The 20,773-nt window shown below is 49.2% G+C and overlaps 1 protein-coding gene across 1 annotated transcript in view; it reads left to right on the forward strand.

The window, feature by feature from the left end:
• The window catches only part of LOC311228467 (high affinity cGMP-specific 3',5'-cyclic phosphodiesterase 9A), a gene marked incomplete at both ends in the record, with an annotated part of 111,741 nt that overhangs the window by 46,401 nt on the left and 44,567 nt on the right, over positions 1 to 20,773 (forward strand). Inside the window, 3 exons of the mRNA XM_084314373.1 lie at positions 8,779 to 8,956; positions 9,901 to 10,023; positions 11,304 to 11,396. Of these exons, the coding sequence (XP_084170499.1) occupies positions 8,779 to 8,956; positions 9,901 to 10,023; positions 11,304 to 11,396 (394 nt within the window). The remainder of the gene's footprint in view (positions 1 to 8,778; positions 8,957 to 9,900; positions 10,024 to 11,303; positions 11,397 to 20,773) is intronic.

Below are 20,773 nucleotides of genomic sequence, written 5' to 3' on the forward strand. Positions count from 1 at the left end.
ATATTCCTTTTTATAATTTTTTTTATTTGTATTATTATTCTTTTTTGTATTTTATTTTTTTATTATTTTTTAAACAAACACATAAACAAACATGACAACACACAATAAGATATACAAGCATTAGTTGACAGTGCACATCCAATGAAATCACATTTTAGTTAATTGTCATATATAGGATATACCCTTAATACCTGTTATCTAAAAACCTACACACATATGCTCCAGCTCGTACCCCCCCCTCTCCCGGACCCCCCATTGGATAATCCATCCATTTTCCCTCGCTCCTAACCAGACATTACCATTATATGCTAGCTTTTATTTTCTCCACCACTTCTAACCACAATGTCATTTTGGATTCATTAGACCCAAAATTCTTGCTGTCGATATCGGTATTATTATTCTTTAATTTATTATTATTATTATAATTTTTGTTTTTTTTGCCTTTTTATTTTGTCCTCCCATCCCCCAATTTTTGTCGTTATGCCAATTTCCTTCCTGGGGAGGGTATAGACTATCACATGCCTCCTTCAATACATGTGGAGTCAGTCGCCATCTGCTTCTTTTCACCTGACAGCGAGGAGTTTTAGGGGGAGAACGTAACGCGTGCAGAGGCTTCACGCTATTTCCCCAAGATCCCCTTCCTGCTGAACAGGCGCCCCGACTGACCAGTAGGAGTCGCTGTTTGCAATGACCAGGACTCATATACGTACCCCGCCGGCTTCCCTCCCACGAACAATTATGTCGGTCTGGGTTTCACTTTCTCCTGTGACACACCTGGACTGCATTCAGTTCAGATTCAAATGTCCCCTTTTATTTGCACCATCCCCTCAAGGGGAAATCCTTTAGAACAGTGTTTCTCAACTGGTGGGTCGCAACCCAAAAGTGGGTCGCAGGGCCATTTTGAGTGGGTCGCGGATGTGTGTGTAAATTTTTTTTAAATAAAAAATAATAATAATAATAAATCTTTACAAAAATAAAGAATTTGCACTACCTATCTTTGTGAAAGTGGCTTCTCAGCTCTGGTCCAGCTGAAGACGAAGCAGAGAAACAGATTGGACATTGAGCATGACCTCAGAGTTGCTTTGTCTACCATCACCCCAGACTTTGAGACTCTTGTCAGGAGCAAACAACATCCCCAGTTATCCCATTAGTTCCCTGGGATGTAAGAAGTCTGCTAAGAAGGATATATTATTTATTATTATTATTATTCTTTTATTTCATTGTGTTTTTAGCCCTTAGTTGCACTTTTGTTGCAACCCCAGTTATCCCATTAGTTCCCCCAAACTTAGGTCTGTTATGTTAAGCTAAGAAATCTGCTAAGAAGCATATTATTTATTATTATTTTATTTCATTGGGTTTTTAGCTGTTATGGTTTGACACCGACCCCAAACGCAACGACACAAGAGAGTTGATTCAGAGTTGCCAAAAACAAGGGCTTGTTTATTTACACTAAATAAACAGCATAAACTTGGGAGAGAACAAACAAAGACTGGGATACAAGCATAGGTGAATGTTGCTGCTCTGCAGCTTCTCCCGGGATGGTTCGTCTGGGGAAGCAGATGGTGATGTCAGAGCCGCTCTGCAGACTTCTCTCGGCAGATCTCCGAGGTGGTAAGCGGGACCGAGAGGGAGAGAGGGAGCGGGTTAGCTCGGAGTACAGTGGGGAACAGAGCAGGTGACAGGAGAAGTGACTTGTCCCAAAAACAGAGTTATCCAAGTGACAGAATCTTCGGTGTATATACACACTGTGAGTAACGTCCCAAACACAAATCCGCGTGATTGAATCTTCGGTGCAAATAAACACTGTGAGCGAAGTCCCAATAATTATCCAAGTGACAATATCTTCGGTGTGAATACACACAGTGAGCGAAGTCCCAATACAATTCCAAGTGATAATATCTTCGGTGTGAATACACACAGTGGGCGATGTTAAGGCCAAATATTATCCCAATGAACAATCCAAAAAAGCTGACACTGGGTGAGTGACAGTCTGATAAAAAGCAGGATATCTTCAGTGTCCTTAACCACAGGAAAAACTAATAGGAGCAAAGACAGTCATAAAAACTCACCCAGGCGCTGTGCGTAAAGAGAGTAGGATCAAAGGGGCGAGCGCGTCGCCACGGGGAACTGGTTGTCCAAGCGGAATACTTCTTGAATATCCTGGAAGCAAAGCACAGGGAAAAACAGCAGGCAAGGAAGGAACAGCGAATGCAAATGAAATATCAAAACGATCCAACAAAACTTGAATGGGGAAACGGGGTATATATAATCAGAGGAATGCTTAATTGACAAGCTGTGACAGCTGCGGGATGAGATTGACAAGCGTGAGGTTGGGGGAGCACCAATCAAACGGCGTCTACGGGAAGAAGCGTGTGAATAGGGGAATGCAATTGATTAACAGAAAACTAAAGGAACAGAGCGAGTAGGTGAGCAACGGACAAAAACCTCACAGTACCCCCCCCTCCACGGGAGCCACCCGGCGACCAGGCCGACCCGGCTCGTCAGGATGGGCACGATGGAAGTCAGTGATCAAGCCGGGATCCACGATGAGCTGTCGGGAGACCCAGCTCCGCTCTTCAGGGCCGTAACCCTCCCAGTCCACCAGGTACTGGAACCCCCGACCCCGCCGTCGAACGCCCATCAACCGGCGGACCTGCCACTGGGGGTGACCATCCACCATCTCGGGAGGCGGAGGATCAGGAGCTGGAGGCATCAGGGGACTGAGGGAGACGGGCTTAACCCGGGAGACATGGAAAACGGGGTGAATGTGCATGGACGCAGGAAGTTTCAGACGCAGGGCCGCCGGACTGAGTACCTTCAGGACCTCGAAAGGTCAGACGAAACAGGGGTTAAGCTTCTTGGCCGAGGACCGAAGCGGGAGGTCCTTCGCGGAGAGCCACACCCTCTGCCCAGGGTGGTAAATCGGCGCAGGAACCCGGCGCCGGTCGGCCCCACGACAGGCGCGCTCAGATGTCCGGAGCAGCGCGGTCCTGGTGATCTCCCAGACCCGTCGGCAGCGGTCGAGGTGGACCTGCACGGAGGGAACTGCCACTTCCGTCTCCTGTGCGGGGAAAAGAGGGGGTTGGTAGCCCAGGGAAACTTCAAATGGTGAGAGGCCGGTGGCGGAACTGACCATGGAATTGATGGAGTACTCAACCCAGGGAAGGAAACGGCTCCAGGAAGCTGGTCTCTCGGCTGCCACACACCGAAGAGCAGACTCCACGCTCTGGTTCATCCTCTCCGTTTGTCCGTTAGTCTGGGGATGATAACCAGAGGAAAGACTGACCGTCGCCCCCAATCCCTTGCAAAAAGCCCGCCATACCTGGGAGGTGAACTGGGGCCCCCGGTCAGAGACGATGTCCTGGGGAAAACCATGAAGGCGGAACACGTGGTGAGTCAGGAGGTCCGCCGTCTCGGCCGCCGAGGGAAGCTTGGAAAGGGCCACGAGGTGAACCCCCTTGCTGAATCGATCCACCACGGTCAGAAGGCAAGTGTTCCCCTGGGAGGAGGGAAGACCTGTGACGAAGTCTAGCGCCACATGTGACCAAGGACGGCTAGGAACGGGAAGTGGCTGTAAAAGCCCGGAGGGTGCCTGGTGCGAGGCCTTGCTGCGGGCACAGACCGCGCAGGCCAATACGAACTCCTTGACGTCGTTCCGCATGGTGGGCCACCAGAAACGACGAGCCAGGAAGGAGAACGTGCGATGGACGCCCGGGTGGCAGGCGAACCGGCTGGTATGGCCCCATAGCAGCACCCGGGACCGGACAGAGTCGGGGACGAAGAGACGATGAATCGGAACGTTGCTTGGAGCACGCTGGAAGCGTAGAGCACGTCTAACCACCCCCTCGATGCCCAAGGTGATGGCTCCAACCACCCTGGCCTCCGGGAGGATGGGAGTCGGGTCCTCAGAGGGTGGAGCCCCCTTGGAGTGTAACCGGGACAGGGAGTCGGCCTTCGTGTTGCGGGAACCAGGACGGAAAGTCAGCGAGAAGTCGAACCGACTGAGGAAACTGGCCCATCTCGCCTGCCGACCGTTGAGGCGCTTGGAAGCGCGGATGAACGTCAGGTTCTTGTGGTCCGTCCAGATGGTAAAAGGCTCCTCGGCCCCCTCAAGCCAATGACGCCACTCCTCCAACGCAGCCACGACCGCCAGCAGCTCCCGATTGCCGGTGTCGTAGTTCCTCTCGGCAGGGAGGAACCGACGCGAGTAGAAGGCGCAAGGATGTACCTTCTGGTCCGTAGGCGAACGCTGGGATAAGACAGCCCCCAGTCCAGTATCCGAGGCGTCCACCTCTACAATGAACTGTCTCTTGGGGTCAGGGTGGAGCAAGATAGGGGCGGAAGTGAACCTCTTCTTGAGGGAGCGGAACGCAGCACATGCCGCTGGGGACCAGTCGAACGGCAGAGCGGGAGAGGTCAGTCTGGTAAGTGGCTCCGCCACCTGACTGTAGTTCCGGATGAACCTTCGGTAGAAGTTGGCGAACCCGAGGAAACTCTGTAACTCCTTCCGAGTGGTGGGTTCAGGCCAATCCTCCACAGCTTGGATCTTGCGAGGATCCGCTCGGGTCAAGCCCTTCTCAACGATGAAGCCCAGGTAGTCGACGGAGTCGGAGTGGAAACGGCACTTTTCCACCTTGACGAAGAGCCGATTGTGGAGGAGGCGCTCCAGCACACAGCGGACATGCTGGATGTGCTCCTCGAGGGTCCTGGAGAAGATGAGGATGTCGTCCAGGTACACCACCACGAACACCTCCAGCATGTCACGAAGGACGTCGTTCATGAGTGCCTGGAATACCGCCGGGGCGTTGGTGAGACCGAACGGCATCACCAGGTACTCGTAGTGGCCCCTGGGGGTCTTGAAGGCGGTCTTCCATTCATCGCCCTCACGGATACGGACAAGATGGTAGGCACTCCGGAGGTCCAGCTTGGTAAAGACGGTAGCCTGGGTGAGTGGCTCGAAGGTGGAGTTCATCAGAGGAAGAGGGTACTTGTTCTTGATGGTGATCTCGTTGAGCTGGCGATAGTCGATGCAGGGTCGAAGGTCCCCGTCCTTCTTCCCAACAAAGAAGAAACCGGCCGCCACCGGGGAGGAGGAAGGCCGAATGAGTCCTGCTTCCAAGGACTCAGAGATGTACTGATCCATCGCTTTCTTCTCCGGAACGGTCAGACTGTAAAGGCGGCTGCCGGGAAGGGGAGCCCCTTGGCGGAGGTCGATGGCGCAGTCGTAAGGGCGATGGGGTGGAAGGGCCTGAGCCCTGGACTTACTAAAAACCTCCAAGAGGTCGTGGTACTCGGGAGGTATGGATGAAGAGTCCGGAGGCGACTCACCAGCGGGCCTCCGGGGCGGGGGACAGGACGCCGCCTGCAGACACAGGGCGTGACAGGAGGAGCTCCAGCCCTTGATGGTACCGGAGGACCAGGCGATGTGGGGCTCGTGCAGCGCGAGCCAGGGCCTACCCAGGACCACCGGGACCAGAGGGGATCGGGTGATAAGGAACTGGATTCTCTCAACGTGGTTCCCAGCGATGGTCAGCACGACTGGGCAGGTGCGTTGAGAGATGTCGGCCAGGCGGTGTTGGTCCAATGCAAAGATCTCCAAAGGCCTCACAAGGTCCTCAAGTGGAATGTTGGCTCGGGTAGCAAACTCGAAGTCGAGGAAATTCTCGTCTGCCCCAGAGTCGATGAGTGCCTCCACCGTGGCTCGTTGGTCCGCCCAGGCCAGGGTGACGCTCATCAGATGGCCAGGTGGTGCGCGGCTCTGGGAATGGGAAAAACGGCTCACCAGGATTTCCCGGGGTCTCGGCGAGCCTGGTCTTTTGGCCGGGTGGGGCAGTTGGCGATTCGGTGTCCCTCCCTTCCGCAGTAGAGGCAGAGACCGGACCTGAACCTCGCCTCACGTTCAGCCTGGCTCAGATGAGAGCGTCCCAGCTGCATGGGTTCCTCCTCGCGAACCGAACGGGAGGGTACGCTACCACCAGTCGTGTTGAGGGCAGGGCGACCAGCAGTAACGTCATGAGTACGGGGGGTCCGGGGTCCCTCAGGAGGTAACAGTCGGGACCTCTCACGCCTTCTCTCCTGGAGGCGTCCGTCGATGCGGATGGCGAGGCTAAACAGGTCCTCGAGGGAGTCAGGCTCCTCCCGGGTAGCGAGCTGGTCCCTGACTGCGTCACTGAGCCCCCTCAAGAAGGTTAGGCGAAGTGCAGGGTCGTTCCATCCACTCTCCACCGCCGCCAGTCGAAACTCCAGGACATAGTCAGTTACCCTGCCGCTCCCCTGTCGGAAGGTACCCAACCGGGCTCCAGGGTCCAGACCACGGGCTGGATGGTGGAACACCCTGCGGAGCTCAGCCACGAAGTCTGGATAGGAGAAACAAAAATCTGCATCCATTGCCCAGGAGGAAGTGACCCACTGGGCAGCCCGGCCTGAAAGCAAGTTTGTCATATAGGCCACTTGGGCTCCTCTAGAAGTGAATCGACTGGGTTGATGACGGAAAACCAACTCACATTGCATGATGAATGTGGCACACTCCTCGGGATTGCCGTCGAACAGCCGTGGGACGGAGAGACGGGGTTCCCGAGGTGCGGGATCGGGAAGCGTGGGAACTGCTGGGGCTGCGGGGAATGCTCCTGAAGGAAGTGAGGGAATTAAAGCGTTAACGGTGTCGCTCAGCGTGTGAAGCTGACCGAGTATACTTGACTGTTGTCCAGCCAGAGCGGCCAGGGACCCTTGAATAGGCAGGACCTGTTCCCTGAGATCATGCACCGCAGCCGCAGCCCTCTCTAGTTGGTGACTGTGATCCTTGGTCAACTCGATCTGATTAGCTAGTGCTGTTCTGACTCTCTCTGTGTCGGCTGGGGTCGTCATTTTGGTTGGATCGTAATGTTATGGTTTGACACCGACCCCAAACGCAACGACACAAGAGAGTTGATTCAGAGTTGCCAAAAACAAGGGCTTGTTTATTTACACTAAATAAACAGCATAAACTTGGGAGAGAACAAACAAAGACTGGGATACAAGCATAGGTGAATGTTGCTGCTCTGCAGCTTCTCCCGGGATGGTTCGTCTGGGGAAGCAGATGGTGATGTCAGAGCCGCTCTGCAGACTTCTCTCGGCAGATCTCCGAGGTGGTAAGCGGGACCGAGAGGGAGAGAGGGAGCGGGTTAGCTCGGAGTACAGTGGGGAACAGAGCAGGTGACAGGAGAAGTGACTTGTCCCAAAAACAGAGTTATCCAAGTGACAGAATCTTCGGTGTATATACACACTGTGAGTAACGTCCCAAACACAAATCCGCGTGATTGAATCTTCGGTGCAAATAAACACTGTGAGCGAAGTCCGAATAATTATCCAAGTGACAATATCTTCGGTGTGAATACACACAGTGAGCGAAGTCCCAATACAATTCCAAGTGATAATATCTTCGGTGTGAATACACACAGTGGGCGATGTTAAGGCCAAATATTATCCCAATGAACAATCCAAAAAAGCTGACACTGGGTGAGTGACAGTCTGATAAAAAGCAGGATATCTTCAGTGTCCTTAACCACACGAAAAACGAATAGGAGCAAAGACAGTCATAAAAACTCACCCAGGCGCTGTGCGTAAAGAGAGTAGGATCAAAGGGGCGAGCGCGTCGCCACAGGGAACTGGTTGTCCAAGCGGAATACTTCTTGAATATCCTGGAAGCAAAGCACAGGGAAAAACAGCAGGCAAGGAAGGAACGGCGAATGCAAATGAAATATCAAAACGATCCAACAAAACTTGAATGGGGAAACGGGGTATATATAATCAGAGGAATGCTTAATTGACAAGCTGTGACAGCTGCGGGATGAGATTGACAAGCGTGAGGTTGGGGGAGCACCAATCAAACGGCGTCTACGGGAAGAAGCGTGTGAATAGGGGAATGCAATTGATTAACAGAAAACTAAAGGAACAGAGCGAGTAGGCTTAAAGGAACAGAGCGAGTAGGTGAGCAACGGACAAAAACCTCACATTAGCCCTAGTTGCACTTTTGTTGCAACCCCAGTTATCCCATTAGTTCCCCCAAATTTAGGTCTGTTATGTTAAGCTAAGAAATCTGCTACGAACCATATATTATTTATTATTATTTTATTTCATTGGGTTTTTAGCAATAGTTGCACTTTTGTTGCACTTTTTTGTGTTTATTTCATGTTTTGAAAGATTGCGTATTACTGCAATTTTCTTTTTACAAAAATCATAGTGGTTAAACATTTTGGGTCGCGACTTAATGACTAAGGAAAATGTTGGGTCCCGAGGCTAGACCAGTTGAGAACCACTGCTTTAGATATACCTGGATGTAAACGTGGTGGTTAACCGAGGGCCGCTCAGTTCTGAATGAACCCAGAGTAGGGTCGATCTCCACTCCTATTATCTGCCCACTGTTTGAGGCTGCAAAACAACATTCCTTCTGGCTGAGAGTTCACTTGCGCTGATGTCACAGATGCATCAGATGGACATGCTCATTTGAAATGAACCCTGGTCCCCTGTAAAGGAAGCCAATCATCTACTGGACAGCCAAAGTGGGACTCCCGCAGCCCCAAGGGAGATATAGGCTTTACTATATAGGCTTCAAACAAGGCTACTCTGATATTCTATCATTAACCCTGATTGTCTTATGTGTGGTGCGTGTTGGGTGGTTCTTATTGTGTGTGTGTGTGTGTGTCTGTGTGTGTGTGTGTGTGTGTGTGTGTGTGTGTGTGTGTGTGTGTGCGTGTGCGCGTGTGTGTGTGTGTGTGTGTGTGTGTGTGTGTGTGTGTGTAGGCAGTGGGAGGATGCAGAGATCATGGTGCTGCTACAGGTCATGTACACAGATCTGGATTTCATCGCCACCTTCAACATCGAGCCAGAGGTGCTTCAGCAGTTTCTGTACGAGATTTACCACCGATACAACAACATCCCCTTCCACAACTTCAAACACTGCTTCTGTGTCACCCAAATGGTGGGTGAGTGAGTGAGTGAGTGTGTGTGCAGGGGTGTAAAGTACTTGAGTAATTGTACTTTGTTACAATACTTAAGTACTGTTTTTGGGGATTTGTACTTTTTGTGGATTTGTACTTTGTACTGCGGTGCGGGAGACCGGGGTTCAACTCCCACTCGGGGCATGTCAAATAAGACCAGTTACACTAGCGTGTGTGCGTGCATGTATCAGAGTGTGTAACACAGGGGCCAACCAGGAGGAGCCCCCGCCCCCTCTTTATAATCATCAAACCATATAATTCTTCTAACATCCTGATGACTGACCTTGGTGAAGGGCACAGGGTTCTCGCAGCCTGCAAATAAACAAGAGGAGTGATGTTTATCTCAACCCTGCAAGAGGACCTACAAGACACAACACTTAATAACAGACTGAAGTGAGGCACTGAAGACAACGGCGAGGTGGTTGCACCAAACATGTAATGCCTCTGAATGGATGAATATATAAATAATTATGTAACAATAACAATTTATATGACATAAATGGTTACAATAAAAAAAAATGGTTCAGGTATTGTGGTGAGGATGGCAACAAGGCCATTATTTACACATAAATGTGTCACACTGGATGTTTCAAATCCATAATTTGTCACTTTGGCCACTCCATATTCTTTACCTGGGGGGGGGGGGGGGCGACAGTGGCTCGGGAGGTAGAGCAGTCGTCTGGTAATCCGTAGGTTCCCGGTTCGATTCCCACTCCTCCTCCAGGGCAGTGTGTCCAAGTGTCCTTGAGCAAGACACTTAACCCCTGATTGCTCCCGATGAGCAGGTTGGCACCTTGCATGGTCGCCTCCGCCGTCGGTGTGTGAATGTGTGAGTGAATGGGTAAAATGTGAGGAACAAAATTGTAAAGCGCTTTGGATAAAAGCGCTACATAAATGCAGCCATTTACCATTTACCTCCTGGCAGATGTATGGACTGATCTGGCTGACAGACCTGAGAAGCAAGATAGACAGCATCGACCTGCTGACCATGTTGACCTCGGCTGTCTGCCACGACCTGGACCACACAGGATACAACAATGCCTATCAGGTAGACAAATACAAACATACAGGATACAACAAGGTAGACAAATACAAACATACAGGATACAACAAGGTAGACAAATACAAACACACAGGATACAACAAGGTAGACAAATACAAACACACAGGATACAACAACGCCTATGGTAGACAAATACAAACATATAGGATACAACAAGGTAGACAAATACAAACACACAGGATACAACAAGGTAGACAAATACAAACACACAGGATACAACAAGGTAGACACATACAAACACACAGGATACAACAAGGTAGACAAATACAAACACACAGGATACAACAAGGTAGACAAATACAAACACACAGGATACAACAAGGTAGACAAATACAAACATACAGGACACAACAAGGTAGACAAATACAAACACACAGGATACAACAAGGTAGACAAATACAAACACACAGGATACAACAAGGTAGACAAATACAAACACACAGGATACAACAAGGTAGACACATACAAACACACAGGATACAACAAGGTAGACAAATACAAACATACAGGACACAACAAGGTAGACAAATACACACATACAGGATACAACAAGGTAGACAAATAAAAAGATACAGGATACAACAAGGTAGACAAATACACACAGGATACAACAAGGTAGACAAATACACACAGGATACAACAAGGTAGACAAATACACACAGGATACAACAACGCCTATCCGGAGACTAGAGGTATTTTACAGTAGATTAATAATATAACTCTCCTATTTGCTGTTGAAAACCTCATATCTTCAAAAGGTCAGAAATACAGTGCGGTCTGAAACTGTTAATGCTCTAGGAGGGCCCTAAGCTCAGAACATAGAGGATAATGTAAACTTTCAATCCAAGTACAATGAAAATGACAAAGATTGGAGTTACAAATCAAATCAAATCAAATCAAATCAAATTTATTTATTTGTAAGGCCCGACAACACACGTCAATGTCCACATGGGCCGTACACGTCTTCTTTAAACAAGTCAAGAAGAACCATCACAATAAGTCAAGAACAAAACAAGAACACCATAAGGTCCAACATTTTTTAAATAAATGCAACACTCTCCCAGACATACCCCACGCGAAGGTAAGGAAAGACAAGGTTTTCACACAGTAGCAGCAGTATGCCATTAGGTGGGGATGCCCCTGGAAAGAACTCATTAAAGCTATGCTGTATGGTTTGTGCTTATAGAATTCCAATACTGCTCTTAACATTGCATATGATTATTCCATTACCGCTGTGATCAGATATCCTGAAATAAATCTTTCAGATAAATGCTAGGACTGAACTGGCTCTTCGCTACAATGACATCTCTCCACTGGAAAACCATCACTGTGCTGTCGCTTTTGAAATACTGGAGAAGGTACAGTAACGCTTGTACTTTTTTATTTTTTATTTAACCTTTATTTTACCAGGTAGTCACTTGAGATCAAAGATCTCTTTTTTGAGCAAGACCTGGCCAAAATGGCAGCAAAACAAAAACAAACATACAAATACACAAAACAGAGACTGTGCTGTCCTCCCGATGATGTTCCCAATCAAAGGTAGACAGCCAGCCAAACTCTTCTCCAATAAGCAACACGAGTCAACGTAACTTCCTCGTTTCTTGTTTAATACAGTTCTTTTTGCTAGGATATGATTAAAACTGAAACAGAATGAAGTGCATAGTGTTACTACTAGTGCACGTAAAAAGTATAGATATACAGTAAGTGTACTAAATGATTATATGTAGACATGTTGTACTAAACATTCCAAGTATTATGCACATCTACTGTATCTGCCATTAGCATGTATCATAGGTAATAGAATACGAACATAACAGCGACCCATCTACGACAATATACTTCAAAACTGAAAGATAACCTTGCAAACAATAAAGGATTACTTACAGACAATGCTTACGATGGGGCAAATCAAAGGATTACAACAGATAAAAACAGCATGTTGTTCATAATGAGAACTCTCTTCCTGGTGAAGCTGCAGGTCCCACTTCCTGTTTATCTGTGAGCTACCACTTCCTGTTTTACCATGAGGTCCCACTTCCTGTATATACCAAGTTCGACCAACAGGTGGTGCTAAAGCAAATCAAACCCATATACACTGCCTGGGAGGCAGAACACTCCCCACATTAAACGTGTACGCTATAGTACACATTAACTTAACACATAACTTTAGTCCTCTTTAGGCAAAATAAGCACGATTTCTGAAATGGGTCTCAGGAATGTCTTTGGACTTCCTTGAGCTGTGGTCTTTACTTCGACCTTACGCACCTTTCCGTCCTGGCTTGGGAAGGTGGAAGTGGAAGGTGGAAATTACCAGTGCCACAGGCCACTCGTTCCTTGCAGCTTGGCTGTCTTTCAACGGCACAACGTCGCCTTCCTGTAAGTTGCGGTGATCTTCGACCCACTTGCGACGACTCTGCAGTGTCCGGAGGTACTCACGTCTCCAGCGGGTCCAGAATGTGCTGGCAAGGGCTTGCACCTGTCTCCATTGGCTTCGGTGGAGGTCCTTGTCTGAGAAATCTCCAGGTTTCCTGTCGAAGGTTCGACACAGTGAAGTAGGGCGATTGAGTGCCTGCTTGCGGTTGTTTGGGAGTCGTCTTCGTGGCATCTTGAAGGGTAGTGGGGGAACCCAGCTGTTCCTCTCATCCCTGTACGTCTCTGATAATATAATAATAACCATAATATTTAAAGTGACGGTATCTTCTATGGATAAGGCAAGCCTGTTGTCGTTAGCAGTCGTTTGGCACACACTGCGACCCAGGTTATCCTCTGTAACTCTCTCTGAGTTGGATTTGTGTGCACTGATCAGGCCGTTCTGTTGCTCCCCGCCGTGCCGCGTTCTCTCTTTCAGGTCTGTGAAGTTGGAAGGGTGTCCTGAAGCAGGGGAGGGGGAGTGTCCTGAGACAGCAGGGGCGTGTCCGGGGACGGCAGGGGAGTGTCCGGAGACAGCAGGGGAGTGTCCGGAGACAGCAGGGGCGTGTCCGGAGACAGTGGGGGCGTGTCCAGGGACAGTGGGGGCGTGTCCGGAGACAGCAGGGGAGTGTCCGGAGACAGCGGGGGTGTGTCCGGAGACAGCGGGGGCGTGTCCGGGGACAGCAGGGGCGTGTCCTGAGACGGCAGGGGCGTGTCCTGAGATGGCAGGGGCGTGTCCTGAGACATCAGGGGCGTGTCCTGAGACAGCAGGGGTGTGTCCTGAGACAGCAGGGGCGTGTCCTGAGACGGCAGGGGCGTGTCCTGAGATGGCAGGGGCGTGTCCTGAGACAGCAGGGGCGTGTCCTGAGACAGCAGGGGTGTGTCCTGAGACGGCAGGGACGTGTCCTGAGACGGCGGGGGCGTGTCCTGAGATAGCAGGGGTGTGTCCTGAGACGGCAGGGGTGTGTCCTGAGACGGCAGGGGTGTGTCCTGAGACGGCAGGGACGTGTCCTGAGACGGCGGGGGCGTGTCCTGAAACGGCGGGGGCGTGTCCTGAGATAGCAGGGGTGTGTCCTGAGACGGCAGGGGTGTGTCCTGAGACGGCAGGGGCGTGTCCTGAGACAGCAGGGGCGTGTCCTGAGACAGCGGGGGCGTGTCCTGAGACAGCAGGGGTGTGTCCTGAGACGGCAGGGGTGTGTCCTGAGACGGCAGGGGCGTGTCCTGAGACAGCAGGGGCGTGTCCTGAGACAGCGGGGGCGTGTCCTGAGACGGCAGGGGCGTGTCCTGAGACGGCAGGGGCGTGTCCTGAGACGGCAGGGGTGTGTCCTGAGACGACAGGGGCGTGTCCTGAGACAGCAGGGGCGTGTCCTGAGACTGCAGGGGCGTGTCCTGAGACGGCGGGGGTGTGTCCTGAGACAGCAGGGGCGTGTCCTGAGACAGCAGGGGCGTGTCCTGAGACGGCGGGGGCGTGTCCTGAGACGGCAGGGGCGTGTCCTGAGACGGCAGGGACGTGTCCTGAGACGGCGGGGGCATGTCCTGAGACGGCAGGGGTGTGTCCTGAGACGGCGGGGGCGTGTCCTGAGATGGCGGGGGCGTGTCCTGAGACAGCGGGGGCGTGTCCTGAGACGGCGGGGGCGTGTCCTGAGACGGTGGGGGCGTGTCCTGAGACGGCGGGGACGTGTCCTGAGACGGCGGGGGCGTGTCCTGAGACGGCAGGGGTGTGTCCTGAGACGGCAGGGGCGTGTCCTGAGACAGCGGGGGTGTGTCCTGAGACAGCGGGGGCGTGTCCTGAGACGGCGGGGGCGTGTCCTGAGACGGCAGGGGTGTGTCCTGAGACGGCAGGGGTGTGTCCTGAGACAGCGGGGGCGTGTCCTGAGACAGCGGGGGTGTGTCCTGAGACAGCAGGGGCGTGTCCTGAGACAGCAGGGGTGTGTCCTGAGACAGCAGGGGCATGTCCTGAGACGGCGGGGGCGTGTCCTGAGACGGCGGGGGCGTGTCCTGAGACAGCAGGGGTGTGTCCTGAGACAGCAGGGGCGTGTCCTGAGACGGCAGGGACGTGTCCTGAGATGGCAGGGGTGTGTCCTGAGACAGCAGGGGCGTGTCCTGAGACAGCGGGGGTGTGTCCTGAGACAGCAGGGGCGTGTCCTGAGACAGCAGGGACGTGTCCTGAGACGGCGGGGGCGTGTCCTGAGACGGCGGGGGCGTGTCCTGAGACAGCAGGGACGTGTCCTGAGACGGCAGGGGCGTGTCCTGAGACGGCAGGGGAGTTAGGTTGCAAATCCCCATGTGCAGTTCCCCATTCGATTAGACTGCCATCAGGTCGAATAGGCAAAGGGGCAGGGACATCATGACGCAAGGTTTTATGTGACTCATTCTGTTGTTTTACGTAGGCACTTGTGCGGTCGTCAATGTCTCTCCTTAAGGACGTCTTCCTGCCTCTGCGTAGCGGTGTTCTATCCTGCTGTTCGGCTGCCTCCAATACCTCTGCCTGTGCTATAGCGACGGCTGACTCTCTTTGGATGGCCAAAGCTTCAGCGTCCAGTCTCGCCTTGGCCAGCTCATATATTAATTTAGCCTCTTCCACTGCGAATGATGCACGTACACGTGCTGCCTCTGCCCTTGCACGGGCCCTTGTGGTGTAGGCTGAATATGTAGGTGTGCCGTCGCTGCTTGCGCCGACCCGAGAGGCCCTGCCGCTCTCCCTGGCAGGGTCCGTCATGCTGTTTTACATGCTGAGGTTGATCTGTTGAAGGGTGGCATTGCACCAGCTGGTCGCTTGTCTTTTTACTGTGCTGTCCTCCCGATGATGTTCCCAATCAAAGGTAGACAGCCAGCCAAACTCTTCTCCAATAAGCAACACGAGTCAACGTAACTTCCTCGTTTCTTGTTTAATACAGTTCTTGTTGCTAGGATATGATTAAAACTGAAACAGAATGAAGTGCATAGTGTTACTACTAGTGCACGTAAAAAGTATAGATATACAGTAAGTGTACTAAATGATTATATGTAGACATGTTGTACTAAACATTCCAAGTATTATGCACATCTACTGTATCTGCCATTAGCATGTATCATAGGTAATAGAATACGAACATAACAGCGACCCATCTACGACAATATACTTCAAAACTGAAAGATAACCTTGCAAACAATAAAGGATTACTTACAGACAATGCTTACGATGGGGCAAATCAAAGGATTACAACAGATAAAAACAGCATGTTGTTCATAATGAGAACTCTCTCCCTGGTGAAGCTGCAGGTCCCACTTCCTGTTTATCTGTGAGCTACCACTTCCTGTTTTACCATGAGGTCCCACTTCCTGTATATACCAAGTTCGACCAACAGGTGGTGCTAAAGCAAATCAAACCCATATACACTGCCTGGGAGGCAGAACAGAGACATAAAAGGCAAAGTGGGGCAAGGGGATACATTTGAGCTGCAGCAAACTAGATTGAATGGGATTGGGGGAGATTGGAGGGTAGGGTAAAAAGGCAGAAAGAGGATGGAAGGTGAGGCTCCGCAGGAGGTCGCTGGGCAGAGAAGGTCAAGTTAAAAAATATTAAATATAACACCACATTATGCAGTGAAGCATCGTCATTCTCCCATCTCATTCTTTAAAATGCCCTTAATTTGAACTTTAAAATCAGATATGGTAGTGAGGGCCTGCAGTTTCAACGTTTTTTAAAGTCCATTCCAGGCAGAGTAGTGCGGTGGCTTAGCACCAGATTTGAGAAGGATGTGGACGCGCCGGACAAAAGCACCAAATTTTTCCCACGTGTTCCTCATCATCATAGCTTTCATTTTGGGGTAGGGGCCACGTCATCATGATGGATTTCAAGATGGCCGCCATGTAAAATCAAGGTTCTGCCCATTAATAAATATCTTGGCCCATAGCGCGCTCAATATTTGAGCGAACACAAAGGTATTGGTATCCCTGTAAACTAGAGAAGCTAAGCTTTCCATTGGTATCATTAAGCCCAACTGTTGGGAAGGGGGTTTTAATAGGCAATGATTCAAAATTATGTAAAATTTTCGCCTAGAAAAAACTGCCATGCTCATCTTCCAAAAGGTCCCTTGGCTGTTCACATGAATATATCAGAGTGAACATTGGTTTTATAGGTACCCACAAGCCTCTTCTTTCCAGACATACCCACTTTGTCCAACTTGCATGCTATTTGGGGCAATAATCAAGCAGGTTTGTGCATGTGGTACAAATGTGTCGAACATTCTAACAACTGCCAAAGATTTGAATGTTGGATTTGTTGTTAGAATGTTGAACATAGAAGATCAATTTTGGTGTCAAACTATACATTTTCTGGGTCAATAAATGTGTTAATGCTATGAAGAATGTCACCAGATGAATATTTGTACCATTCTAACAACATATTTACATAATTTTTTACTTGTTTAACAGTCAGACATGCATGAATCGAATAGACATTTTATTAGGATCACTCGTTACATTTATTATTATTATCATAACTCTTTAGCCCGTATAGGCGTATTTAACTGTTATGGAGATATTTTCGCGGGTCTTGTGCAGTGGTCTCGTGCCCGCGAAGATATCAGAATGTTTCATAAAAATTCTGGCCAGCTCTCAGTGTGCGTCTCGTGACAGCTGTCGTGGCTTAGCGCAGCCAGAGGACAGCGCGATAAGGAACATGTTTAAAAAGGCAAAACATAATATAACAGGTAAGTCAAGTGTCATTACTTTAGTTATCAAAGGTGGAATCTCTGGACATAAGCAATAGGGATGGGTACCGTTCACATTTGAACCGATCGATACGGTACCGGTACCTGTGAATTGATACCGGTACCCTTTTTCGGTACTTTAGTCTCTAAAAATGTAATCTACCTACCTCAGTCGTAAAAAGAAAATCCAAACTTCAAATAACTACACTTTCGACCGTTTTCGGCTTGCCATTGCCCCGACTGCTTTGTTGTTGAATCAAGTCAAATCCTAGGTAAGCGTATTGTAGAGGAGCCAAAGCTATATATTTAGGTTATTGTATTATGAATGTTTATATGTTTATTTTTATAACCTTACATTGAAATGGCATTAGGAATATTGATTGGATTCATTGACGAGGAATTAGGGGAGGTGAAGTACTCAAGAGTTTTGTGGGATGGGAACCTGGCCGTAGGGTGTGGTAGTGAGGAGCAGGTGGGGAGGGCTAGGAGATTGAGGAGCATTGGTGGGGTGGGTATACGGCAGGTGGTGAGAGTAGGGGAGAAGAGGAGATGTAAGGGGGTGATAGCTGGGGTGCCGGTCGGGATGGGCGTAGGGCAGCTGGTGGACGAGTTAAGGGAGGACAGGCGAAATGGCACAGTTAAGAGAGTAGAAAGGATGAAGAGGAGAGCGGATAGGATAGAGACGGAGACGGTAGTGATTGAGTTTGAGGGTGGGGTTGTTCCTAGGGAGGTGTTTGCAGGGCAAATGGTGTATAGGGTTAGGGAATTTGTTCAGAATCCTCTTAGGTGTTATAGTTGCCAGGAGTTTGGCCATATAGCTATCATGTGTAGGAAGGGGCAGAGGTGCGCTAGGTGTGGCGGGGAACATGAATATGGGAAGTGTGGAGAGGGAGTGAAGCCGATGTGCTGTAGTTGTGGTGGGGAGCATAGTGTAGCGTTTAGGGGGTGTGAGGTGATGAAGGAGGAGGTCGAGGTGATGAAGAAGGAGGTCGCGGTTCGGAGAGTGAGAAGGGAGGGTAAGTTGTCGTATGCTGAGGCGGTTAGCAGGGTAGGACAGGGCAGCCAAGAAAGGGTGCAGGGGGTTGGAGAAGGGCATTTGGCAGAGAGGGTAGAGCAGGAGGATAGAGAGAGGGTAAGGGAGGAGAAATTAGGTATTGTGGCCTTCGTGGCAGGGGTAGTTACTGGTCTGGCAGAGGCTAAGGGTAAAACAGAGAGGGTGAAGATGATTGTTAGGATAGCGGTTCAACATTTGGGAATGGAAGGTCTGAAATGGGAGGAGGTGGTTAGGGAATTGGGTGAGGGGGCTGAGAGGGACCAAGCAGCCCAGAATAAGATCGCGGGGGGCAAGGAGGGTCCCGCGGAGGGGGGCTCAGACAGGAAGTAGCAGCATTAGCTGCACTCCAATGGACAATGTAGGGGATGACGGGATCCAGTAGACTGCGGGAAAAGAAGAAGAAGAAGAAGAAGAGCCCATCAAAAGAATTGCGGAGGGCAGTAATACGCCACAATGCGTCTACACTGCCGGAAAATCAAATAAGAAGAAGAAGAAGAGCTCATTGTGCATCTTGAAACAGTGCTGAGCAGTACTGAACAGATAGACTAACAACATACATTGAAGCATGCATTTCTAGACCAGGGTGCCTTGCCTACCGTTTTGCTGTTTATTTACGGCTTTCAGGTAAGGAGGAATTTTCGCGTCGGCTGTGATTTTGGAGAAAATACAGTTTTCTTACCTTGTAGTAGTGACGTGAATATTTAGGAAAATAGCTTTAGGATCACTTCTGTAAAGAAAGACTTCGCTGTGGAAGAGAAATAAACCATTTGGATATCTTTGTTTTACACCGGAGCGGCTGTGGACCTTATTTTTCTTTATCAATGAACGTACTACTCACGAGTAAGCAACTTTAACCAGTAGAGTGGAACGTCGGCGCTGATATTGTGCATGTGAACGTTGACATGAAAAGAAAAAAGGTTAAAAAATAAATAAAAAAGGTGCAATTTTTTTTAATTATTTTTCTTTCTTTTACGGTATCTCACGTGAATCGATACTCTGTAGTACCGACGTGTTTCGGTAAGTACCTTTAAAAGTACAGAATTCGGTACCCATCCCTAATAAGCAATGACGTTATAGTTTAAAGCTAAACTATACGTTTTTCTCTCTTGTTAGAAGAGGGATAACTTCTTCAGTTAGATTTGATTTGATCTTTATTTATCTCGAACATTTTCAACCATAAACACACATTTGTAATAACACAAAATTAATAAAAATGAAATAAAATACAAATACATTTAAATATATCTTCCTATGGAGGGAATAATCAACATAGCTCAAGACAAATGGTTTTGTTCGAGAAGGGACAGAAATAAGCAAAGCTTATCTGGTCCTGCCCCTTACAATATCATATTAATATGTAATAAGTTATCTATCAATACATAGTTAACTAACGGAATAGATAGTTAACTAATCAAAGTATCAGAATGTTTATAGAAATTCCTGCGGCCTGCGGGCCATCCCCTCCTCAGTCACGACTCAAGAGAGCACTCGCAAATTATGCTGCATGCATGCATATCATTGTCAAACGGTGCACGTCTCGAGTCGTGCCACTGTCGGTTGCTTGGTTGACAGTGGCACGCACGAGACCACTGCACAAGACCTGCGAAAATATCAGAATGTGTCATAAAAATTCCCGCAGTGGCCATACTCTCAGTGCACGTCTCATGACAGCTGTCGGTGGCTATACCGGTCATCAACACCGTAATGACCAAACGACCAGGATATTCTTCATAGCATTAACACATTTATTGACCCAGAAAATTTGTAGTTTGACATAGGGGTGGACGGTATAAACGGTATACGGTATAAACGGTATGAATTTGCGCTACGGTATGGATTTTGACTATACCTTGTAACCAGCTCTAAAATAGCAATGACGTCATGTAACCACAGCCAGGGCGTGACTATTTCACTCGTATTTGCCCCTAAAAATAGATAGAATTAGTCATAATAGATGTGCGAACTGGAAAAAGTTATTTAGGAGCACAGAGGCTTCACGCAGTGGGCGTGTCAACAAGCAATTGTCATTTCATAATACACAGAAGCAAACTAGCTCTTCCACCCTGCGTTTGACGGCTGTGTGACAACTTCTCTCGCAAGTCGCGCAGTTTCTATGTGTAATGTAAACTCTGCGATGAGTCCAATGGTCTAACATGCTTTGCATCCTCGCCATTCTGGAATGCCCACGTTGCGCTAAAACCTTATGTAATGTTAACTGTCGTACTAGCCTCAGCAAGCTAACGTTAGCTGGCTCCACTATAGCAGCCTGTCGATGTACTAGCCTCAGCAAGCTAACGTTAGCTGGCTCCACTAGCAGCCTGTCGATGTACTAGCCTCAGCAAGCTAACGTTAGCTCCACTCTAGCAGCCTCCTCCCTCCTTCTCTCTCTCTCTGCTAACAATCCTGATTCGATTCTTGAACCTATTTAATTAAAAAGGAAGATATTGATGGACAATAGCTATAGTATAGCTCAGCAGCTGTAACAGAATAACAGTGTTTACCCTTTCAGAAGCATTTATATAGACATTTTAAGATAAGTTAATATACCGTGATATATACCGTTACCGTCTATGCTTCA

The sequence above is a fragment of the Notolepis coatsorum genome, assembly GCF_963971535.1.
Source record: "Notolepis coatsorum genome assembly, chromosome: 5".
Taxonomy (NCBI): Eukaryota; Metazoa; Chordata; class Actinopteri; order Aulopiformes; family Paralepididae; genus Notolepis; species Notolepis coatsorum.